The following is a 26,139-nucleotide window of genomic DNA, read 5'->3' on the forward strand; positions in this document are numbered from 1 at the left end:
CGGTCATAACAATCCGGTGAAAACTACTTTTTTCCAGTGCTTTATCACCTCGACGTAATTTAACACCGCCCGACTTCAATTATACCTTTTTGCTGATAGTTACGTAATAATCGCTAACCCCGCGTATATGTTTGTATTCGAAAATGAGATATGTTATCTCAAAAAAGTAGAAATCGCGCGCTGTCGATGCGAATTGAAAGCGACAATAGCATAATGCTATCTCTCTCTCTCTTGTGACGAATACTCTCGTGCTTCATCATCTTGACGCAATGTAACGCCGCCCGTCTTCATGTTATAATAATGCAGTAGAAACTCTGAAAATCTGGATACGAAAATTATTTTCGGAAAAATATTGCTCCGAATAACCTAAGATTTTCTACATATGAAAGGCCGAAAATCGAAAACGCCGTAAACATCCTACCACCCCCGTCCACGTTCTGATTTAAAAACATTCCACAATTATTTCATTTTTTATCGCAATCGAAAGCAGCCATGTGTGGCACGGCAATAACTAACAGTCGTCGTGAAAGGTTTTCAATAAACTCTGACTTGAAGTGCTTATAAGACGTCGAGGACGTTTTTGGTTGAAAATTTTTTACATTTGTTATCGTATATTTCAATTTAGTCAAATTTTTTAATTTCTTGCAATCTATAAAATAGCTTCTAAATATTATTTGGTTTCTATCGGAGATTTTATCGTTATCCCGAGTCTTGACGTCGTTGATAACAATATTGTTCATTTAAGTTGGAGGTATTGGTTTATAATCAAAAAATTATAACACATAACATGAAAAATTTAAATCAACGCTGACTCAAAAAGTAAAACACGTTTTTCCATCTTCATTCTCCATTATTGGCGGACGGAAATTTGGGAATCGGGTTTAACTAATTTGATTATGATGACGATGGTAAACAAAAGTACACAAACATACCATACCGTTCTTAGTTTTTAGTCGTTATTTCTCGGTCCTTTCTTCTTTCTATGTGCATATTAAGACCATAAAACGTGTTTTATTATTGAATTCTGCGCTGATTTGAATATTTCATGTCGGCTGTTATGTATTTTTGTTTGTAAATGAATACCGCTAACTTTAACTGAACTGATGTTGTTATCAATGCCGGATGCCGACGAAATCCGCGATAGATATTAAATACTATTTAAGAGCTATTTTATACGCGCTAAATTAGAAGAAATGAAAAAATTTCCTGTTATGTTCGGTCACTATCGAAACTGAGGATGAAAACAACTAATTAAGACACAATTTGCCGATGACGCCTAAACCATCTCGGCTAAGTTAAAATACCCGATAAGAAAATATTTTCAATCAAAAACGTCTTCGAAGTCTTATAAGTTCTTCAAGTCGGCGTTTATCAAAATTCTTTCATGTCAGCTGTAATATATTGCCGAACCACACATGGACGAGGACGCCTAGGATATGTGCGCCATATTTGGGATTATTATAAACACGAAAAAACAGTATTTGAAGTTTGCGATATTTGAATTTAAATTCAATTTGGACATCCCTGCATTAAATTAGTCAGTTTTTAGTTGTGTTTCCAAAAATTAGTTGTAAATCAATTATTTTAATTGTCATTATGTCTTCCGGTGAGCTTCAGTTTAGTTTAGAATTTTTCCGGGGTTAGGGTCGGGAAAAGGTCCATTCGCAAGAAGTGCATTTTGTTTTTAGTCTTGACGAATTCACCCAACGAGCAAGGCGCGGCACGAGGGAAACACTGGAATTTATTCAAGCCGTGTTTCACTATCCACGAGGCGCAAAGCGAGGAAAACGTTGAAAATAATTAACAGCTTTTCGTTAGCAATTCGCTGGAATGTAATGAACGGCGTTTTGCTACCCACGAGGTGCAAGACATAGCGAAGCGCTGTTAATGAACGAGTGCAAGGTAAGCGAAAGGCTGGGATTTAATCGATGGCGTTTCCCTTTTAACCACGAGCAATTTATCGTGGTCAGCGGGGCGACACCTAGTGGTGTTGCGACTTACGTCGTGGTTGCACTGTGTAAATTCCGGTCGGACCCCCCCCCCCCCCCCCCCCCGTTGAAAACGGCCTGGTTGCGCCACTGTGTGTTAGCCAAGTGAATATAACCCCTGCCCATAGATTTCAGTCCCTTTACACAATTTGATGTAAAATAGGCGAACAAAATTAGTTACCTCCATATTGGTACACACTGTTTCTACTATAAGATTGTATATATAAATGTTCAACACCACCAAGGTTACTCCTACAATTTGCCATGCCACAATTTTGTGGTGGTCAGAGGGTTAATCGTGGATATATTTACAGCGATTGTGGGATTTTTGGCAGGCAATATCTTATTGAGTTATGGGACTAATAACATGTTCTTTTACATCAAAACCAATCACCATAATCAAATCTTTGATAAACTGAAACGTGGGACCAGAATTGTGAGCCAGGGTAACCAATGTTGTGGGATGGCGTAACCAAGCACTACAACATAATTGTGGGTTAGAATAACCTTGGTCTCAATACCTTATCAATGCGTTCCATATTCTCTTCTTGATATTGTTTTTCTTCCTGATAAGCATTTTCAGTGATCTGGATGCTGAAAATGGAAGATATAAAAATAATTAGAAATGCTGTTAAGTCACGGTTCATTGATTTTCATGAAATTTTTGAATCCAGGTAAAACTTCATAATTGTTCTTCGTGAATATTATTCAGCTATACGGCTTTTGATTTTTAATATTAATTTACAAATACTATAATGCAGGAGTGTGCAACCTGCGACTGGCCCATGGGCCAAATATGGCCCACAAGAGTGGCAATTTTGAATGGTGTACGGACCGCGAAATCAGTTTTCAATTAAATTCAATTTGGTACGGGTGAGTAATTCCAATTCCTGTGCGTTGCGAAGCCTATATCTGAGTCCAGTTTATACATGCCTACGACTTTACAATGTCGTAACAGGTTTCGCTCAGTTATTTCTATCTAGACCTCCTGTATTAAAATAAAAGGTTGCACACCCCATGCTATAATGTGTTCTTCTTAGCTTTGAGAAAATGTCGCTCCAATATGCCTAATCCACTGGTTCTTAACCTTTTTGGTGGAGTGGAACCCCATTGGAACCAGTGATGGCCAATTCGAATAAAGTATTCGAATATCTCGTCATTCGAATATCGGAATTAGCGTTCATAAGAATATCGGATATTTGTGTGACGTCACACATTTTCGACGCCGCTCTCAAGACGTTTCCGTTGAATGAAAACATTCTCGATAGAAACTTGTGCGTGATTGTTTTCATCACTCATCAGCGTAACGTGTTATTTAGGCTGTAAACGCCTTTACGTTTGTGTTATTTTCTCTAAAACCAAAATTTTCCACAAATTTGTTCCACGTAACGAAGACAATTATTTTATTTTTGTACGCGCCCGGAATTGTGAATCTGGTAAATACGTTTATCGGCGGCGAGTTTCTAAAGACAACGCAACTTTTTGATTGAAAAGCGGCAATTTAAAATACTGAAAATAAAACCGTAAACAATATAAGTTTTATTGAGGCCCGCGAAAATTTGAAAAACGCTTTTCTAGGCAGTGAAAATCGCTGTGTCTCTGGCACACATTATGTTTGGTCGTCGTTTAGAAACATATCGTCACGAATTGAGGGCGGGATTTGCCTGATTATCCATTACTTTAAATTGCCGTCGAATATTTTCAAAGTATATTTAATCAATTTTATTTTAATGAAATAAATTTCACTCCGAGATGTTACAGAGGATTTACGGATTTTTCGAACGGTTTTATCTAAAAATAATCAGAGTGGCAGCATTTCGATTGAGCGGAGACACTGTTAACAAGTACATCTAAATATTTGCCGAATTCGCAAAATACGGATCAAAACATTATTTAATCGGGCAGTTTACCACACGTTTTTATTTTTATGACTGCGGATTGCAATGGTATATAAGACTGGTGAGGATTTTATTTTGTCGACGCAACCGCAGGTTAAATTGAAGACAATTAAATTAATAATGAAGCAAGATATTTTAAAAATGCCCGTATCGGTCACGAATTCATCACTTTGCACAACAGAAAAATATATTGTTATATTATTTGTTGTAAAAGTCGACTCGTTTAACAGGTGGCATAATCGCGGCGATGAATTCAATTTACTGCTAAACTTTATATTTATATTCATTGTATGAAATGAATTAGACTCTACACTTAACATGATTTTATATTATTATTTGAGATTTTTCTAACGGCGATAACGAATTGGCAAGATTGCAAAAATACGTATTAAAATTAAATACATCAGGCAGTTTATCTCGTACTTTTAGGTCACAGATCGCCGTGGACCGAATAGTAATGTTTTTTTTTTGATGTAAGAAGAAGCAACCGCGAGTTACGTTGGACACATTAAATTAATATATAAAGATATTTTAGAAACTCGTAGTTGTCATGGATTGAATATTTTACGTAACAGGATGATCATTATACGCTGAGAAGACGGCTCTTTTAATAACGAGCGCGGAATCGCGGTGGGTGTTACCAAAGTCACTTTGGGTGTTACATGCGGCAATGGGAATTTCCGATTTCGAAAATCCTGGCTGCGCGGCTGGCAGTGGTGGTCAGTTATCCTCTACTAATTTCAAACACAACAATATGTTACACATAATAACAATATGGTTCACATAAATTTATATATGGTAATTTATATATTTATACAAATATACTGGTAGGTAGTAGAATACTCTATGCTTAAATATTAGAATTTTTAAAGGCATAATGGATTTTCGATTGTTGTTGCTTGTTTCAGTTGCCTGTATTGCCAATAAAATTTTATTACTCTCAAAAAATATACACAATTATCTGAATACAAGTAGTATTTTTGTCAACAGACTTGACTATTATTGTAATATCATGGTACCAATGAAAGAAAGCGTCAGGCAACTCTTGGCTATCTTTTCATATGGTCATTTGTACAAAGTGAATAATTTTAATAAACTCTACTGTGTCACAAGTATTTTTTATTGATAGCTATAAACTATCAATTACTTTGTGTACATATACTGTTGGTTTGTGGCTTTATTCTGATATTTTTATTAAAGCTTATTTCCTAATTTACTGGGTTTTAATAAACTAAACAAAAATGTGTTATTTTCGATTTTAGAATGTATTCGGAATTCCAGATTCGAAAACATTATTTTAGAATGTATTCGGAATAGTTTAGTATTCGGAAATGGCCATCCCTGATTGGAACATTCCATAGGCTCAAGGTACCCCAGTACAATACTTAACACTAATACTTGCAAAACATAGCGAAATTTAAAGTGTAGCAGGTCTGATAATAATGTTAAACCTAATAAAAAGTATATTTTGTTCTAAATACAAGTACAAGTATTTGATATTATTCAAACAATATATAGGGTGTCCATAAAATTTATCAAAATTGGAAAGTAATTTATTGATACCATATATTGTTTCGGCCCTCACAGGTGTATTAAATGAAGTCACAATACTTAAAACAATTACCGATTTAAAAAAAACTAGTAAGATATATTGAGAACTGACTTCACAACAAAATTGAAATTGTAAAGGGACTTCATGAACACCCTGTACATATATTATATAAACTGTCGCATTTGAATGTGAACTTTTGGAGCCGCTGCACTGAACTGGCCAAAACCTAGGATAAAAACCTTAATTTGCCATTTCTACTGGAATAGGATTGTTCGTATTAGAACCATAAGGTATTCTGAAAGACTGAAACTTCAATTAAATGTTTATTAGAAATAATACAGCCATTTTATAGTAAAACAATAGACTTTCCTCTCCCTGAGATTATGAAAAACATTGACAAGATCCACATACTTTTGGTGCTTAGTAAATTTCATCATCTGCTGTCTGTACTTAGTCATGATAAGTTCCAATGCGTTCTGGTGTTCGGTCAAACTTTGTCGCAATTCATCGTTCTCATGTTGTAGGGACCACGTAGGTTGTATTATCTTCTTGCTGAATACCTTGAAGACAGAAATGGGAATTTGGCAAACATAACTTTGTTTGAGATTTACATTTTATTATTTTATTTACTATTATTCTAAAGCAAGGGGGGTGTGCAACATTTTTTGGTTGACCATATAACCAACTTCATACAGTTAGCCGGGCCACACAAAAAATCAATGCGAGAAAGACAAAAGAATACGACTGTTGCTCAGCGTTCCAATAATAAAGACACAAGTCAAAACAATGAAAACATGTATTTTTACCAACATGAGCAGCTTTTTTAACATAACTGTTAGATTCAGATTTTATGCTTGATGGGGAAATAAGTTAGTGTTGACAAGAACCACATTGAATGGTTTGGTGGCCCGGGCTCCAGTGTTCGGTAAAAATAAAAATCGAACATTTATGTCCGAAAATATCATACAGGTAAAGATAATAGAATAAATATTGCGTTACAAAATGAGCAAAGCTAGTACTGGTTCTTGTAAAAATTTGTCGAACCCAAGACTAAAGTAGACCTTGGTCTGTGTCCAGCAACATAGTTCAGTTCAATGAAATTTTCTTGATATGTGTTTCTCGCTTCCATCTCTTTCTTGAGAGTTGAAGCCTGTTTGGCAAGACTTTCAGCAGCGCTGTCATGATCCTGGGATAATAGATGAAATTAAATCATTTGGAAGTGTATGGTAGAGAGCATTGATAAGTTTGATTGTTGCAGTGTAGCCCACATTAACGCTACTTTTTTTAATTTAAAATATTTCTGATATGACGCATTCAGCATTAATAATGTGGACAATATTTTTATGATCTGAGCATTTAAAATATTCTTAAGAGTCTAACCAGAAAATAAGATTCAAAATCATTAGTTAACTATTGTGTTTCCAGGGCCCTGAGAAGTTTAAAACAATTCAAAATACTATGGAGCTTCTTTTCCCAACCAAGGTGGAATTACCTGAATTTGGTGCGGAACTCTTTATCATTACTATAATACTGATTTGATTAGCTATGACATTATAAACTACTTGAAGTGTAGAAAACAGCTGGAGTGTGACTCGTGCACAACAATAAGAATACCGTATTTGCTTGTTTTATAGCCCGGGCCCATATTTTTTTAACCAAACTCACTAACCGTACCCTTATTCAAACCGGCCCTTATTCAGGCACGGGCGCTTGATGATTTAAATGAGAATTACAAAAATTTTGACTTTTTCTACGCACCCCAGGTACAAAACCACAAAAGAAGAAAAGTTTTGCGACGCCCTATCAATATTGAAACGACGCCCAGTTTGTGAACCACGGTGTTACGTAATCAATGCTATCTGTTATGTAATTGGACGTCTAAGGCGTGAGTGTTATCTACCAGCGCTTCAAATTCAACAGCGTTGTGCCAAAACTTCTTCTTATTTCCTATTTTTCTCTTCCACTGAAAAATCAGCTTTTACATCGGGCGGGTATTCAAGCACCGGCCCTTATTTATTTTTATGTCTTGTACACACGGGCGGCTATTCAAATGGGCCCTTAATCAAGATCGGGTGGTAAAACGAGCATATACGGTATATTAAAGCTAGTTTACATATCAGCATTACATAATATGGGATTAGTTAACAAGTTGTTCTTATTTGCTTTAGATACATGGTATTTCAAACCTTTGAAAAAAAATTAATGAAACAATTAACTTTCCTAACCCTGGGATTTAAAAAAATGTTGATACTTTTGGTGCTCGATAAACTTCGTCATCTGTTGTCGGTACTTGGCCATGATAAGTTCCAATGCGTTCTGGTGATCGGTAAAATTTTGTCGCAATTTATTGTTTTCATGTTGGAGAGATCGGATCCCAATATATTCTTGCTACCTTGAAATTAAAAATGCAAATTTATTTACCACATGAGATTTTATGCAATTATTTACAGTGCAATTTGGTACTCCTGTAGTATGCGAACCAAGAGGGCGGACACTAGAACATACTATAGGAGTACCTGCAATTTATTTCATGCAGAATGCAAAAACTTTTGATTTGATCAAGGTTTTTATTTCTGATTTCTGAGCAAGACATTAGACAAGCACCCATGAAACATTCGCTTGATACTAGGCTGAATAGGGCTGACCTAGAAGTTCAAACCAGTCCATTATCGCAGTGTGTAATGTCTTGCTATTGCCTCATCCAACTAATCCTTACTTGGGATTAGCTCACTGGTGGGCTAATAATATGATAGCACCCCAAAAAAGTATATGAATGCAAGGTTTTCATATTCAAAATTTCAATATCCTGAATCAGACCTAACTATGATAGATTAGAATAGGAAAAGTAAGGTTGGACAATAACAGTACAGAACCTAAAACAGGACAAGGGAAAGAAATTCACATTAATTGCAAGGTTATTGATCCGAACAATTTACCGGGGGTAGTTGTTTCAGCCAAAACATTTTGGACAAATTTACTTTAAACCATTTAAATCTTATTTTGTTTTCATTGCATCAATTATTTAGTTTCAAGTGTTTGTCTTGGAATGTCACAAATACGAAGAGTGAAAACAAGAGTTAGAAATCTTGATATAAAACATCTTTCATACCCAAGACTAGAGTAGAGTCCGTGTCCAGCAGCTTTATTCATTTCAATCAAACTTTTTTTGATATGTGCTCCAGGCTGAGTTGAAAGCAGTTTAGGAAACCTCCATAGTCCTGGAATGGAGAGAATAATGATAAGAAATATATCTTGAACTTCATGTTTTCAAACTCCCGACACAATCACTTTAATTAATACAAATCACGGCGCATTGAAATAAAATATTGATTTTATTACAGTATCAACATTAAATTACAACAAGTCTTCAAGTACCATACAAGTTTTACATTTCATGCACATTTGATCCATACTACCCAAAAACCAGGCTTGTCCATCGACCATATTTTTTTGTCTCATCCCACCCCATGGGATTTCGATTGGTATACAATTCAATAAAAATTGTTATTTAGGTTTGGCGTAAAACAAACTGTATTTAGATAGATAGTTTATTTCGAAAACTCCATAACAAACATAAATTAAAAATGGAGAATTCTGGAGGGCAAGCAAAACCTATAAAAAAGTTTAAAACATGAGAAGTATCTCATGTGCCTGCCCACCAGCACGCACACAAAAACACAAGCCCATTTAAATGAGGCTTGGGCCAAGCTTGACAAACAAAATACACGACAGTATTAAACTTTCGGGCTGTTGTACTTTCAACAATTACGTTGAACCTCTACAACCTCATGCAAAGATAATGTGGGGAGTGGAATGTGATAAATTTGCTATGATAGTCATACTCATGAAGCCATGAAAGCTTAAGAAAAACCAAGCCACGAAAAACTACACTGATTGCTAGATTGGGCATTGCGGAAAAGGTGATAAGTGGTTTAATATACAAACAAACGCAAAACCATGGCGGCAAATTCGGTGTGCGGACACTCATAAAAGCAATTATCGGGGAAAACACTAATCACACGTGAGCAGGTCTGTAGCCTAATCGATACATTGACGTGGCCAACATTGTTAAAACAGTACCGGTATACACACAGAGAACAAATCAAAAATATGTTATTAAATAAAATATCTGAATCAATTCCTGATGTATTCATCTTTCGATTCTGTTATGATGTCCGTATTTCCATAATATTCTGTACCACAACCTGACAACCTATGTCTGCAAGTTGTAAACCTTCTTGCAGTAACAAATATTTTATATATTTTATCTAGCCTAGAACTATTAAAATATTATACCTTCAATCTTGTGACCAAATATCAAGCGTCAGCATGGATCTCACTACCGTACGGTACTTGATAACTTTTCTTCTCCTGGTACCGGTAGCCATACTAACAAGGAAGATGACAGCCTTTTGTATGTGTGTTATTTCCGTATTTCCCTGCTTTGTCAGATATGAAAATATTTTTCTAACAAATTCGCTTGCCAAGTTGATAATTTGGACAGGTACCGGTACCGGTATTCTAACAGATGCCGGAAATATTTCACTAAAGCTAAATCCTATAGTGGTGGTAGCATAAAAGTCATATTGGGGATGGCAGAGTAGGGATGGCAAAATACGGTCGAAAGGTGGCAGATTAGGGATGGCAAAATGCGGTCGAAGTGTGGCAGATTAGGGATGGCGAAATGCGGTTGAATGGTGGCAGATTAGGGATGGCAAAATGCGGTCGAAGCGTGGTGGCAGATTAGGGATGGCAAAATGCGGTCGAAGCGTGGTGGCAGATTAGGGATGGCAAAATGCGGTCGAAGCGTGGTGGCAGATTAGGGATGGCAAAATGCGGTCGAAGCGTGGTGGCAGATAAGGGATGGCATAGTTTGAGAAAGTGAAGGGCGTGGTGTCAGTGTTACCTTTACCGTACCGTAAAATTTTTAGGTTCTTAGGTTTAGCATGCAGCCTGAATGTATCTGCATATGCCAGGATAATAGGTACCGATACGGTAGCGTAGTGAGTACCGGTACGGTATGTGGCCCATTACAGCATTACCGGTACCTGCCAATGCTAATCCGGTCCCTGGCAAGCTGGGCTGGGTAGAGAATGGCAGTAGACAGAAAATAAGAGATTTGACATTCTTTGGTGGTACTTACAAGGACGGTATCATACCAGACTTGGACTTTTAATATGGTAACGGTGTGTGGAGCAAGCGATAAACCAAAAAATGAAACTGCTAAAGCCATTTGACTGTTTGAGTGAACTCAGCATACCTAAGCAAAAAGTTAATATGCATTTCAACTATTCAATATATCTAATTGCTGAATTGTCTAACTTCAAATTAGCAGTGGTGTGGCTCATCGTGCTAAGCGGAGTAAGCTTCTTATTACTTACACTATGTCAGTCTATGTGGGTTCGCAGTTTAAATGTGGAGATCGTTAGGAATACGCTCGTCACCCCATGGTTATGTGCGAGAGGATTACTGGACTCCTCGTTGCAGTTGGGTGGTTCACATAACCGCTGGTCGGTTACAGCTTCCTCTACCATTAAGTCCATTATCTCTCCTGGGATAGATATGTAGATCCTATCCTAAATCTGAGCAGGACACATGTCATGTTAATTAACTGTAGTAAAAGCCCCGAACTTCCAATTCCATTATAAAATTTTATCGTAAATGACGATAAAGTCTATATTGACTACTTGAAACTCTGTCAAGTATTTTGGTGTAATTTCAGGTTATTGTAATGTCAGGTTATCTAGTCTTTAGGGATATTGCTGCAATGACTAAAGTGAGTCTATTTGTGCCAGAAAGGGGATCAAGAACTTTATAGTTTGCACTTACAACAAGAGAGCGATGCTCAAATATATGGACACGCAGCCTGAGCGAAGCAGTAGTCCAGCTTACCTTTGACGGTTCGCTAAACACTAGAAGCACCAATGTTTGCTGACCACGTGACTCGCTGCGCACGATGAACGGCCACATGGAGGCAAATTTTGATGATGTCATAGCACAGAAGAAACGAATTCCATACAGCTCTCAGAAATATTGGAAATATATGAAAGTAATAGCCTTCAGGCAAATCAATCTTGAACCATTGAAAATTTCAAAGCAATTCGTCCAGTAATCAACGAGAAAAGCGGTTTTTTAATGTGTCAAAGAACAACAACAACATAATAACATATCGATCCATAGGTCCACTACATGTCCAATGATGAATTTTGACATGGGACTTGATATAGTTTTATCTCCAAAACTATCTCTGTTCTTCAAAACTGTGTTTCGAAGTTGATGACCGGCTCACATACTCTACAGTGTATTGGGTCAATCTGCAAATATTCTAAAACTCGAGAATGTGTATGAATTTGAAGTGCTGGAACTTACGTTTCAGTTCAGATTTGGTATCATTGCTTCTGACAACTCATTAAAAGGTTATAATAATCGTTCAGTTGGCAGAGGTTCCTATTTTGTTATAGTTATCTTTACCCTGGTACAAAAATGTATTGAAGTTGCTTTCTAACACAATAGCTTCGTGTGGTATTTCACAAGTTCTTGGAATATGATTATGTTCAAATTTCATAAAGGAAGAATTCTAATCTAGTAATATTAATATTTATCCAGCATTTTAGCTTATAAGGCAAATGTTAAATGAGAAATTAGATACTTGTTATTTTTAATGGGCATATAAAACATTAAACTTTAGTGTATGTTTGCTAATCCATATGTTAGTAAGAGTTGTTTATTTGCCATAATTGCTTCTATTAAAATGATTTTCCTATTTTTGTTAATGTAACTTGGATCAATCATAATAATTACTCTCATAATTATTCTTGTTTTATAGTTTATTCACTGCTACTGTTTTTTATGCAAACTGTATTCCAATTGTTGCATCAAGGTTATCCAGCTAATCTGAACATTTTTATGACAGATCAACTTTTTAATAGGTTCCACCTAATAGCACATAGTCAGTCCTATTTACGTAAACATTTGAAAGAGTTCAATCTCCTGGTTTGACCCTTTACTTCTACAAATATTTTATCATTTCGACTTGCTACTAGTATGCAATCTCACCTACTTTTGTGATCTTCCTTTTCGTGTCTTGAAGACATTCTCATAAAATTCAGTTCCTAACCCTACCTAAAATCACTGAGATCACACAATTGCTGAGATTGAATACCTTTATAATATGTTTATTAGGTGCTCCCGTAGCATGTGCACCAAGATGGCATACAGCCTGAATATGATATGTGTACCAGGTTAGGGTTATTATCAGGTTGTGCGCCATCTAGGTGCACGTACTACGGGAGCGTCGTTTAATAACCTAATAGCTCTATTTGTGCTACTGTTCAAATTAATGTCACTGACTTCAACTTGTGTACACAAATTCCAAATATTTATTCTCTTCTAATAACGTGCAACATACTAAATTGTATTTGTTTGAGATCACATTTTTCCAAGATGAAGAATTATGTTTTAATTTGCTTTCAGTATTTTTTGCCAATTAAACACTATTTATGGTGACTGTAGGTCTGTAGCATTTGAGTACACGGTATTATATACTTTGTCTAGTCCGTGTTAGTTTTGAAGTCAATCAATAAAATCTGATTTTCATTCATGAATCATAACCACTTTGTACTAATGCATTGTCTGCAATCCTAAAATAATCCTGTGTTATTTTGTTCTTGTTATAAGATAAACTTGTTATTTATGTGGGTGCATATGCTGTTATATATATTCTATAATGAAGTCCCTGATTACTTTCTGTAGCAATAGTTTTCAGTGTGTAATCTTGAAATCTTGCAGTGAAAATATGTCTTCCCCCAGATAACGTCCTAGCATTTACTAAGACCTTTTATTAAGTTCATGTTTTAATATGCCTAACTATGCATGGAAACACATGTAATTGTGTGACAACATTTCGAATCAATACGATATACTGGTGTTATATGCTTTCATTATTATAAAATATTGTAAATTAATACCTCAATAATGTAATAATTTTTCGTCGGTTGGATATCCCAATTTTTGTGTTCACATTTTGAACGTTACTGTAAATGATGTAGGATTTACCATTTTGCATTTATACCCGATATCTTTTATAGCATCATGTCATCTCAAAACTTCATTTCTGTTTACAACTTCTTCCTTGCGCGCATGTATCAATAAACATGCATGGTTCACTAACATTTGCATGTTTCCTCATGAATGTCCTGCTTGTAATTTTTTAAAAGCACTTAATTTTGTTTGACACGACCAAATTGAAATAATAGGAAGAATGAAAAACCAATGTAATTTATAATTTAAACATTGGTGTTCTCCCATTTTTATTAATTCCCTGTAATCAGGGAAATGCTGATGCTGACACTATTGCTGATAATAAGACCTCCAATTATTATTTATCCCTCACCCTCTATGCCTTCCAATGTCATATATTTCTTGTTGCTTGTGGACGGTATTTCTTCGAAAACGGGAATAGTCAATTCATCACTTTCATTAGATGCTGTATACATGATTAATTCTGGCCATTTGAAGGAATATACTCTCACTCTCATGTCAGTGCGCTTTCGTTTCTATAATATAAAACTTTTATAATCTAATAATTATTGCTCAATTTTGAAATGGTTGATGATGATAATTTTTTTTTAAACCTACTTAGTAACAACAACTAGACCATTGTAGTTACCTTTTAATGCCTTATACCTTACTTTCAGTCATTCACCATTTACATATCTTAAGTAACCAATGCTATTATCTCAAATTTGAAAATACCATAAAACCTACGATCTCTGGTCGTTCTTAGGGCATCGATTTTCGGGCTTGTCAAACTCTCTGGTCATTACTTCAGGGACATTTAATTCATCCCTACATATATACCGTCCAATATGTTTTCAATGTTAGTATAGTCTTGGAATGTTTTAAGATTGTTTTTATCGTGGAAAACTGAATAAAATGAAATAGAGAGTTTCTAACGCCTCCTCATTTCTGTTTTTATCGTGGAAAACTGAATAAAATGAAATAAGAGTATCTAACGCCTCTTCAATCACGTAGTCGTTAGGGGGTTGTGATTAGAGTGGTAGTGACTTCAACGTGACAGAAAGCAAATCTAAAAATGCAATTCTCATACAGTGAAATCCCGTTTCAAAGCTCTTTTGAAGCCACGGAAATATTACCATAGCATTGAAACATATTTCGGTAATTAGTATTACACAAATTACATAAAATCGAGTACAAGATATTACCTTAGTTCTTCAACTCCAAAGATTATGAGACTCACGGAAAAATGGCGGCGGCGGGTTTCTCATCAACTAAATACCTACGAGTGGCCAATACCGAATAGTTCACTGTTTCGGATACATTCGAAATTATTATTTTCAAATATGAAATTTCGAATACATTTGAAGTAAAAGACGCTTATCTATAGTATGCGAAGGAATTTGCATACAATAAACAATGGAATAACTGGCTATATTGCCAAGCATTTCATATTCACAGATTACTGCGATATATATTTTAGAATAGTAACGCTTTTATCCTTTTATAAGTCGACACAATCATGAGTTAGTTACGTTAACAGATTTAAATTAATATGGCAAGGCATTTGAAATAGTGGTATCGGTCATGGATTTGAATATTTGGCGCAACACAAAATTATCCTGGTAAAAAGTCCATATTTTCAAATACCAACCATTATTCAAATTATTTGCCAAAAAGCGGGATAAAGTATATATAAATTATTTGTCCGACTTGGGACAATTTTTCCATGAGTCTGAAAATACGAATCAAAAATTAATTATATTCAGGCGCTTTACCACACATTTTAAGCCCAAAAATTCCAGTAGATTTCAGAGTAAAATTATTTTTATTATTCAGTAAATACAAAAATAGGAATCAAAAATTAATAATATCGGGCGGTTAACTACACATTTTATGCTCACAAATTGTCGACGCAACCATAAGTTACGTTAAACAAAACTATAACGCATAATAATTTTATATGCTGGTATCGGTCATGAATATGAATAATTTGCGTAACAGAAAATCATCCCAGTAAAAAGTCGAAACTTTTAACTATCATTATTAAAATTATTTGCCAAACAGCGGGAAAAAGTATCAAATATTTCTCCTAATAAATCGACCTGTTTTCGCGACAATTTATTGGGTATCATAACAATTACGACATTTTAATCTTCAATTTTGACGTAATGGAAATGAATGTGTAAAATCGTTGGAAGATTCCCGCAAAAACGAAAAATCGTGTTTATGATGAAAAGAGACTATATATCATTCGGAATTATTCGAAAATCAGCCGAAAAGGTATTCGAATACTCGATTCGTTTTGGACAACCCTGTCTACGAACCACAGTCTTCTTTTCTACAATACAAAAATAATTTTCGTCCCATTTCTTTAAAAAGATTCGCAATCCCTGCTAGACTAACCCATCAAATTGCGTGTTCCCTGAATATACTTACTACATGAAACATTAGCGTTTTCTGACCATCAAATGTTTGAGATTGTTTTGTAAAGTTCAAAAACAACTAGGTTGAAAATTTTCAGTTGCAGATTAGTAGTAATTTGACTTCAGTGTAATGTCGAATATTCAGGGAAATATTTCACTGCCTTTATTTCGTTAAATGACCGTACAATTATAGAGACCCTGCTCAGCACAGAATGTCTTCAAAACAGTTCGCCCTATAAGTTTTTTAAAGTATAATTTCATTTGAATTCAATTGAAAATCTGGGAAAGCTTTTTGTATCTTATATTCTCTAGAACAAATATTACAACCATTAGATATGAATGTTGAAGGTATTACCAGCTCAAAATTAATCCCCCATCAAACGCATTTGAATGCGGAGTACCATAGTAACGGTGCACGAAACTCCGCCAATTATAAGCACCATTAAAATATTAAACAATGCAAATATAGCACCAAGGTCTAACCCATTCTATTGCAAAAAAAGTCGTCGCAAATGTTTTTCTCTGGAATTCAACTGCACCAGAGAACAAGACTTGCGTTGCACGTAACACATTAATTTATAAGTTGCTCTTTCGCTATCCAGTAAGACATGAGTTGGATTCTGTACCAAGCAATGGTAATTATGTTCCTCAAGAAGTAAAGCATGCGGAGAAGATTCCTAAAAAGTCAAACTAGTCTTCAACATTTTTTTTCTAAAAGACGATAAAATGGATAACCTTGGTGGTTCCCAACATTTTGTGTTGAAATTCTCTATTTGCTTATTTTTAAACTCTTTATATACCCTCAAACCTATGTTTTAAACTACCTTGCCTTTTGTAGATCCTTTGCTAGTGTTATATACAAAATTCGCATTTTCATTTTTACACAGTTAAAATAGTTTGTCATGTTTTCATGAATAAGTATTATACAAAAATGAGCAATACTACAGCGTATACAAGGCCTATTCAAAGAACGGCAACTCTTCTCTATATAGGAATTCATGATAAACCCCAGTTGCAATTTCCATGACGAAGGAGATAAATCATATGAGCACATAAATGCATAAATGGTGGCACGATCCACGAGGCTATGTCAGCAAATGAAGAGTCCCACAAAAGACTTGATGAGAAAAACATTAAAATTAGTAAACGGAAAAATTTGTAAGAAATGTTCAAGACTTGATAAGAAAAACGGGTACTTCTGAAGTATGCGCACCAAGATGTCGCATAACCTGAACCCCAACCTGGTACACAACCTGAGTTCAGGTTGTGCGCCATCTTGGTGCGCATACTTCAGGAGGTCCGAAAAACGTAATAATACATCAAACATTAAAAGATTGAATTGAAAAATTATTATTCAGAAAAATTTGAAAAAAAATTAAGAATTGAAATTACCGAAATACAATTAGAATAATTGTAATTGAAAAGAATTGTTTATTAACAGTTTTTAAAGAATTTCCTCATAACAATTTTAGGAAGTATAAAGTTTACAATTGTTTTTGAATTTTGTTTTAAAGCTCCCGACGATAAACATACAATCATAAGCCACACCGTTAACCTTCAAACTTTGCTTTAGTTCTTTGCTTTTCGTATCTCATTGAAGTTAACCTCGAGAGGACGTAGTTTCGGGAGGAGATTGTTTCGTTGAGAGTTAATTCTTTTTACAATACGGCGTGCTCTTTTTTGAAATTTTGCACCATGCTCGGTTCCTCCTTCATGCGATAAAACGCCTGACGCATGGACCATTTCATGTATCATAACTTCAAACAGCTTTTCATAGTTTGCCATCGCCGACTTCATAAAAACAATTATAAAGTCTTTACGAATGATTGACGACGGTGACAGAGTAAAAGCACTGACTTGGCTCTTTTTTTAGGGTACACCTGCCCATACACAGCATTCGGCACGCACATAACAATTCCTTCGCCAATAGGAAAAGGAATATCCTGGAGGACCCCACGAATGGAGTTATACATTGCAATTAACTTCTCCGTATCTGTTTGTTCACTCATAGATGCCTTTCTAAAAATGTTCCGCATGGCCTCAAAGTGTTTTCCTGTAGATTCGCAGTCATCACATGTCCACGTATCTTCACTTGCTTCTACGGGAGGCTCGGTGAGACCACGCTCCGCATGCTGCACGTTTATGCATTTTACTCCCATCGTCAGGCATACGACAACTACAGTAAACTTCGCAGAACCAGGCAAAAGTTGGGATTTCAGTACCTTCTCTCACTGTACTGCAGTGACGAAACATGTGTTCCATTGAAAGATTACCATAGCACTCTTTTAGGTCGTGACGCAAATTTCCTTGATCTAATTGGCGAAAAACAGAATTAACCCCGCGACTCAAAATTGTGGCAAATGCCACAGCAAAAAGACCGCAGTCATCCCCTCCATTTTGCTGAGTCACGTTGGCTACTTTGACAGTCAAACGATTTTCCTTCGGTTGAATCAAGCCGCAAGCCGCCTGATCCACAATCAATGGATAGCTTATCCTTTCTTGATCTTCCTTCTTTTTGGGACCTTCCGTTCTCACTATACTCAACTCTTGAAAACTGTCGTATATTATATATTCTTTGTCGAGAGAAAAAACATTGGAAATGCAAATCCAGTGATTCGATCTGATATGTAAAATTTGAATAAAATCACGAACATCATTGTTCCTTCGAAACCCGTGCGTCGGCCCAGTAATTACATCACCAAGGCCATTGATATCCGTACGTCTTAGAAGGACCATCGCAGCATTTATCAGTCGATCGTTCAACCACGCTCCACTATTTAAAATATGAATATCACTCTCTGTTAATAATAGCTCTTTCATCCACTTTGTGTTATCTTCCTTCTCAATCTGTTTATTTCTATCATCCACCTTCGGGAGTTGCGTTTTAGGATGCTTACGCTCAATCTTCTTGCCAATGCACACCCTTCCCAATTCGTCGAAATGTACCTGGTCTGTATAATCATTTTTCAGTCGACGCATTGTCGAATCATTAATTGCTTCAATATGCATATTAATCATTGAACGAAACAAGAAAATATGTCTATTTGCTCTCATCTGATTTAAAAATCGGCTATCATATTTGGTAGCGGAAAACAATTGCTCGGCTACCTGTGTGTTCAATGTCCCTTGTAATTCCGTTACGTTCCCTACCCGGCGTAGTATCTCATGTCTTTTTGTTACATTAGTCTGATGAAAGGTGTCGTATAGACACATACGAACAGAGCATCCAGTAGCCGGGTGAGAATCCGATGAATCATTTTTTATTCCAGAACTGTCCATGCTGGCCCAAGGCAATGACACGCTTAGCGAACCCTTCTCAGCTAGTTTTATATTATCCTCTGTTGGTTCGGCAACCATACCATTATAGGGGTGAAACATTCTATCTTTCCTTTTGTTGCCGTGAGCGACCACCATGTTCGCCATGTCAATGACAGTTATATTTGGTTGATGCTTCATCGACATCAAAATATCCACATAATCACGCGGGCTTTCAGCTTTAAGAACGAATTTGATTGCATATACCACACCATGTGGGCACACCGCAGAAGCCCAACCTCCTGAACATCCCCAGAGCTTCTTAAATGCTTTCGTAAACTTTTGATCGTCCTTTTCCAAGTTTTTTACAATTGCTAGAATGGTGTCAATTTTAGATCCGTGAGTTTTTATGCCGAGTTGTTTCGCCAAGTCAGTAACTTCTTTTGGTTTTGATTGTGTAAGAAGTTCCATCATTCGCTCTTCAGACATAGTACGGCAATCTTTTTCTAAATTATTCGGATTTGTTCTTGATGCTTTCCTGTGCTCAGTGTTGTAATTTAAATCGGATCCTCTTGTGTGGCGACCAATATATGGGGCCCAAAACAGCATGTTTGGAACCTCGGATAACAACTTTGTTTTCATTTGTCTTGGATACCCTAACACCAAAATATTCATCTCTATAATTTTCCAAAACTCACTACAATTCACAAGGTCGCTTTCTGTTTCATTGTAGTCATCTGGCAAAGCATAAGTAGACATGGGGCAGTGAAATGCGATTTTGCGATTGATGTCCATGATGAGTATGTGGGGGTGGTATCCACATAGAATGCAATTCAAGTTATTTTCATGTTCGCTCAGACACTCAAAATGCAAATAGGCATTTATCACTGTTTGTGAGTGCGAAGGTTGGCGAAGATGAGACTCCATGATCTTTACAATACTTCCAATGGGCACATGTTCTTGTAGGCTTCTTCTTAAAAACAACGCGACGTCGTGTCCCAAGAAAAAAACATCATTGAAGTTATGAACACCATCGGTATGCTCCTGGTACCTATAGCACATTGCACAACTAGGGCATCGCCGACAATACGATTTAGCCTTTTGTATCATAGCTCGCATGATTAGTACGGAAGCACGGTTAGATATGAGCTCGGATTCATTTAAATCAAGATTGCAATGTGTACAACGTGTCTCAGTCGGGTGAAATTCGTTTGGAATCGCCGTATCTTTAGTGCACAGATCGAACGGAACTCTTTTTTTGTCCATGAGGTACTCACACATTTTAGTAATCAGGTCCTCATCCGAAGGAGGGTATAATAAATGATGTCCGGTTACGTTCACCGGTAGTGAGTCGTCTTCCTCCGAACACGCATTGAACTTGGAAAGCAGCCCTTCTTGATGTAAATACCATCTAGCCAGATGTTTATGTACACACGAGCGGCCTCGTTTGCAGCATCTACAGTCGACGGTTCCTTTTTCAATATCCATTGTGACAATAACTCTGTTTAGAATGAAATAATAATGTGTTTCTGGTTCGTAAACAGAAAGATGCAAGTACTTCGTGCTCTCTTTCACAGCAGCAATTAGGGGAACGTTATTTTCGGCAGCTTGTCGTCGAAGATCTTTACAAGCAACAGTTGCCTCTGCTTTCATGACTTTAAGTTCCCCAGATGGGGATAAATCCAATAGAAATTCATCCGTTAGCAGGACTGGTGCAGCAACTTCGTGCTCTAAATGTATTGCTCGAAGGTGCGGGCATAATGTAGCTTTTCTGCCGCTGCGCCATGCCACACGCATACAGTCCATACATTGCTTGCTTTCGCAAACAATCTTAACATTGCCATCAGAAAGATTTTTCTTTACATGAAGAGGATATCCAACCCCACCATGAAAACTTTTCCTAACAAGATATATCCCATTCATTTCATCTACACAGGTGCAGGTTTGTAGCATTTCTTTTCCGTGTACCAGCCTAGTATGTCTGTAAAGACTGTTTTCGTGGAAAAATTTCCCACATTCAGGGCATATTTTCTTTTCATTCACCTTACGATAAGTTGGAGGTTGTTTCTCCCTTTCAGTTGGGAGGCAGGCGCTGTTCGTGATGTCATCGTTTCCCCCGTATACGAACTTGCTTTCTTCCATGTCCAAAGATTCTTCTGTTGTTGCTTGGTCGGTTTTGGAGGTTTTTATTTTAGGTTTATGCTGTTGCAAATGTTTTATCAAATTTTCTCCGAAACGACTTTTGTATGTACACTGATGACAGTGGTAATGTGATCTTTCTGATCGATTAAGCTTATTGGTACACCTGCACTGCAGAAACGTGATTTCTCCGATGACCACGGACTTTTTCAGATGAACATCCCGAAAATACCGATGACATTTCGCGGGAGTTGTGAAAGTTTTTGGGCAGAGAAGGCAGTGTCGATGCCTAAATTGCTTACTCGTTTTTCCATGAATTTCATTCGAATAACAGTTTTCCTTGACGCAAATTACGAAGCATCGCTGTTTCGCCTCAGACACGTCTCTTGTGAAACTTTCCATTGCAGTTTTTGCCAAGTCAGTTTATTCTCCACACGACTCTCAATTAAGTTTCAAAATAATATTTTTATCTAAGTTATCTGTGAAAATACCAACATTGCACAATTTACTACATTGTCCTAAGAGTGGCAGTCGTGTTGGACGGAGAGAAATTGCATATGAATATATATATCTAATTTCGTTTAATTAAAACCCTCCCCAGCTGGTCGTTCTGGTGCCATTTTACTTGGCCTATTTTTTTGTCAACCATTTGGCCCTAAAGGTTCACTCTTGGCTTTTTGTTAGCGTGTGATAGAGCTCTATTCAACAATATATGTAAAACGCACTCATCTAAAAAAAAAAAATTTTACGCCAAAATTCCAAAATTTCTATTGAACTTTCGAGATTTTGTGTCTAGTAGAGAATTAATAATTATTCCTAATTAATTAATTTTTATTTCAATGTTTTCTTGTGTTATTTTCCAACAGAACAACACCAAAATCACTATTATAGCAAGAATGGTTACTCTAAAATCCACGATTGTATTTACAGAATTTTTAAGTTCAAGGCTTCAATTGACAATTTAGATGACGTCACACCTCTAATTATTAGTGCACACGCCCCTCAATGCAAAAAATGTTACTTTTTCCGACGGAAATGCGCGTAGAAAGACGTAAACATTCTAATGCGCGCCGCTACGCGTGAAAATTACCATTAATTTTACGTTTTTTTACGTTTAAAAAATATCGATACCTCTGCCAAGTATGGTGCAGTCGAAATCATATTTATCAAAACATCACTGTGCCAGGGATGAAATGTATGACTGAAAATACATGCTAAACCAATAATAAGTCATTATAAAGGATTGATAAAGAATGATTTCTTGTCGGAGTCGCGTCAACAATTTCAAACATGGCGATTTTGAAATCCACGATATTTATACGATTTCGCACTTTGCGTCACGGCTGGAGTCTCTTTTTTCGTGAAATATACGACTCTACTATAGAACATTAACTGTAAAACACCATTAGAATCTATTAGAGTTGGACTAGGCATAATATTACTTAGTATATGCCATCCGGTTGTGTTGGGTATATGCGCACATATTTTCGACATGATCGTGGCTAAGAATTTGCAAATGGGGGTGCTGAAATTTCTAATTGCCACGTTTGACCGTAACAGCAAGCTGGTCAGGCCGGGTCAGGGTGTAATTTTTTTATGTCTGCTAAAAGGGGTAGGGGCATCCGGCGCCTTTCGCCTTGGCTACGCCCCTGATTCTCGACGTCGTCGTTGGGGGACATCTTGATCGGAAATACCTTTTAATACTTATCTTATATCTTATCTTTCAATTATTATATTTTTGCATCTCAACGGCGACAATCGCATAATGCCATAGGCTATGTGTTTATATGGTCGTACAATTTCCCGACAAAAATCAAAACTAATCATTTCAGTTCTTGACATATATAATATGAATTACAATAACCCCACTGGAAGTTAATACCTGCATAAGTGTTTTATGCAATCAGAAAAAAAGCCGATCTTTTCAGCGTATATAATGACTTTTCTGTCGCGTAATATATTCAATCCATGACAAACAACTACGATCATTTGAAATGTCGTTTTATATTAATGTAATTGTGTTCAAGGTCACTCGCGGTTGTGTACGACAAAACTATAACATTAATTCTCCTAAATACTTGAATACCACGGGAATCTGTGGACAAAAAGATGAATATGAGATAAATGGTTTGATTATATTTAGTTTTGATACCTATTTTGCGATCTTGCGATTTCGTCATTTCGTTATTAAGAAAATTTTCAAGATCTAATATAAAATCCGATAGACTGAATAGAGTGCAATTTGATATATATTAGTTATATTTGTTATATATTAGTAAATCAGAAATAAATTTTCAGCGCGTCGAAAGTCTGCTATGGAATTTATTTTAGTACAACAAAAATTTATTGAATATACTTTCCAACCTTACATAATTTTGACTCAAAAATTTTTGACGGCAATTTGAAGGATGGAATGGATAAAGAAGAAAATCCCGCGCACAAACATTGACGGTATGGCTTCCTACGTCAACTAAACAGGATGTGTGCCGTAGGCCATATGGAGCGCCATAACCCCGCGAGAGAAAACTAGGCGCTCCGCGAGCAAAATTAGAAATAGAAAATATATGATAGGCGGTGAAAGAAAACAAAAACACCATAACACGATTCACAGGAAGTGAGTTCTCGAGGAATTCAAGCGATTGTTTTAGCGTGTTACACCCTTCTTCACTTCCCGCAATTGGAATATATCAAATCAAAGCGTCAAATACATTCGAGTCATTCAATAAATGAAATTTTAGTTTACTCAAAGACATTTACTGGTAAATTTATGCAAATCGGTAAATCGTTTTTATATCTATCAATTTATTGGGGACTTCCAATGCTTAAAGAAGCTTTTTGGACACGTAGTGGACATAACGATCGTTTCAATATTATGTTGTTGTTGTTGTTCTTTGACACGTTTTTAAAAAGTCGCTTTTCTCTTTGATTACTGGACTAATTGCTTTGAAATTTTCAGGGGTTGAAGATGAAATTTTTCTCCAGAAGGCTATTACTTTTATTTATTTCAAATATTTCTGTTAGCTCTGTAAGATTTGTTTTTGCTTGCTCTGACGTCACTAAACGTTCTGCGGATATCTGACGCCATTTTGTGTCCAACGGACCATCTTGCAATTTCAATTCACGCTGTCACAAGACAGGAGTTCTGGAACCGTAACACAGCGCGGTGACACTGAACTAACTCGTAGCTGTCAAAAGCTTGAAAATCCATACAAATATGAGAAATAAAAAGATGAAACTTGGCAGGTGGGTAGAGTTGTGTTTCTTTTAACCATATTTGAAAGTTTCGCGTTTCTACATTTGAAGGAGGGGGAATAGGGGGTGTGCATTTCCGATACGTCGATAATATATTTGTCAACCAATTTACGGCCACCGTGTTTTCGTCTGTTTGATTGCTGTGATGTGGTGCTTTGTTTATAATTTAACGAGTTTTGTTCGAAATAACCGTGTTCTTGAAATATAGGACGGTCAGATATGCAATTAGAAGCCCAATGTTTTCACGCTGTCACAAGACCAACAATTGTCAACCAATTTGCGACCACCGTGTTTTGTCTGTTTGATTGCTGTATGGCTGCGTATGCGATAGTCTCGACGCAGCATAAACGATGATCAAGGCTTGAAATCCGTGGTCGCACACTGGTCGTTCGGTCGCAAATACGTCTTTCGGGTGCCGAACTTTGGGGATTTGTATAGCTTCAACTCTTTGTCGTAGAAAGTTAATACGAGGTTTAGCGTGTAGAATAAATGCCGCCAATGCACCCACGGTGAAAAAATTAACGGGTTAGATTTATTGGTTTTTGTTTTATAGCGGTTTGAATGAAATTGTCCGCAGACTGGCTACACCACCCTAGGCCTGGTGAGTTGTCCGTGTAGTCAAATTGTCCATCAGCCCTAAACGGCTATGACAGTCACTGTACCAAAAATTGTACCCCGATTCGGCTGGTGTTAAGTTGACGCATGTTATTTAGTAACGTTTTTATCTGAAATGTTTGACTGTGGTTCGGTACCTGATCCGATAATACGGTACATAATTGACTCATATCACGAGATATTTCAACTGATGTTTCAATTGTCACAGGACCTAAAATATCTATGACAGTCACGGTACCCCGATACAGGTACTGGTAAGTCACCGCCGGTATGTTAGTCGTTGGTCACCGCATATGATTTTTGGGGAATTGTTCTGCGTGTTCATATATTTGAGCATTGCTCTCTTGTTTAATCTGTTATTGGCCTGCTACCACAAAGCTTATATTGTTTACAGTTTCATTTTCATCATTTTATATTTGCTTTTCAATCAAAAATTTGCGTCACGGATTCACTCCTTCATTTATCTTTAGCATCTCGTCGCCAAAGAATGAATAATAACTCTCACTACATTAACAATTCTGTGCGAGTACATGCAATTATACTAGTTGTTGTGAAACAATACGTACTAATTTTGGGGAAAATTTATAGTATGGTTTAGAGAGAATAAATACCAACATAAAGACGATTATGGCTAAATAACACGTGACGTTTTAATTAACACGTGTGGAAAACAATCAGAGATTTTAGCGAAATGCAATGGCGCGCGTTATTGGCGAATTCTTCGACCCTGAAATCAACTCCTAAGCCCCCCTTCCCATAAATATTCCATCAACCAGTAATTTTGAATGTCAGGCGGTTATTATAGTAAAAATTGTAAAATAAACTAGGCATGACTGAATTACCTACCGTACAATATGAGTTGGGTCATCATGAGGGGGGGGGGGGCAATAATAAATTTGCCAAATTAGGTCGAAACAGCTAGCGGGTCCGATCCGATCGCGGGTCCTGTAGCATTCCATCCGTATCAAGCGGCGCTCGGTTATAAAACCAACCTTAAT

The 26,139-nt window shown here is 36.5% G+C and overlaps 2 protein-coding genes across 2 annotated transcripts in view; both read right to left on the reverse strand.

The window, feature by feature from the left end:
• Positions 1-26,139, reverse strand: part of LOC120332866 (FGFR1 oncogene partner 2 homolog) — a 424,145-nt gene that overhangs the window by 209,781 nt on the left and 188,225 nt on the right. The window contains exons 1-5 of the mRNA XM_078112438.1: positions 8,548-9,728; positions 7,664-7,830; positions 6,500-6,624; positions 5,850-5,998; positions 2,510-2,582 (exon numbers count right to left, since the gene is read on the reverse strand). Of these exons, the coding sequence (XP_077968564.1) occupies positions 2,510-2,582; positions 5,850-5,896 (120 nt within the window). The 5' untranslated portion in view covers positions 5,897-5,998; positions 6,500-6,624; positions 7,664-7,830; positions 8,548-9,728. Of the gene's footprint in view, positions 1-2,509; positions 2,583-5,849; positions 5,999-6,499; positions 6,625-7,663; positions 7,831-8,547 lie in introns of the transcript that reaches the window.
• The window catches only part of LOC120329781 (FGFR1 oncogene partner 2 homolog), a 443,159-nt gene that overhangs the window by 146,334 nt on the left and 270,686 nt on the right, over positions 1-26,139 (reverse strand). The window lies entirely within an intron of this gene.

Source organism: Styela clava, chromosome 5 (assembly GCF_964204865.1).
Source record: "Styela clava chromosome 5, kaStyClav1.hap1.2, whole genome shotgun sequence".
Classification (NCBI taxonomy): domain Eukaryota; kingdom Metazoa; phylum Chordata; class Ascidiacea; order Stolidobranchia; family Styelidae; genus Styela; species Styela clava.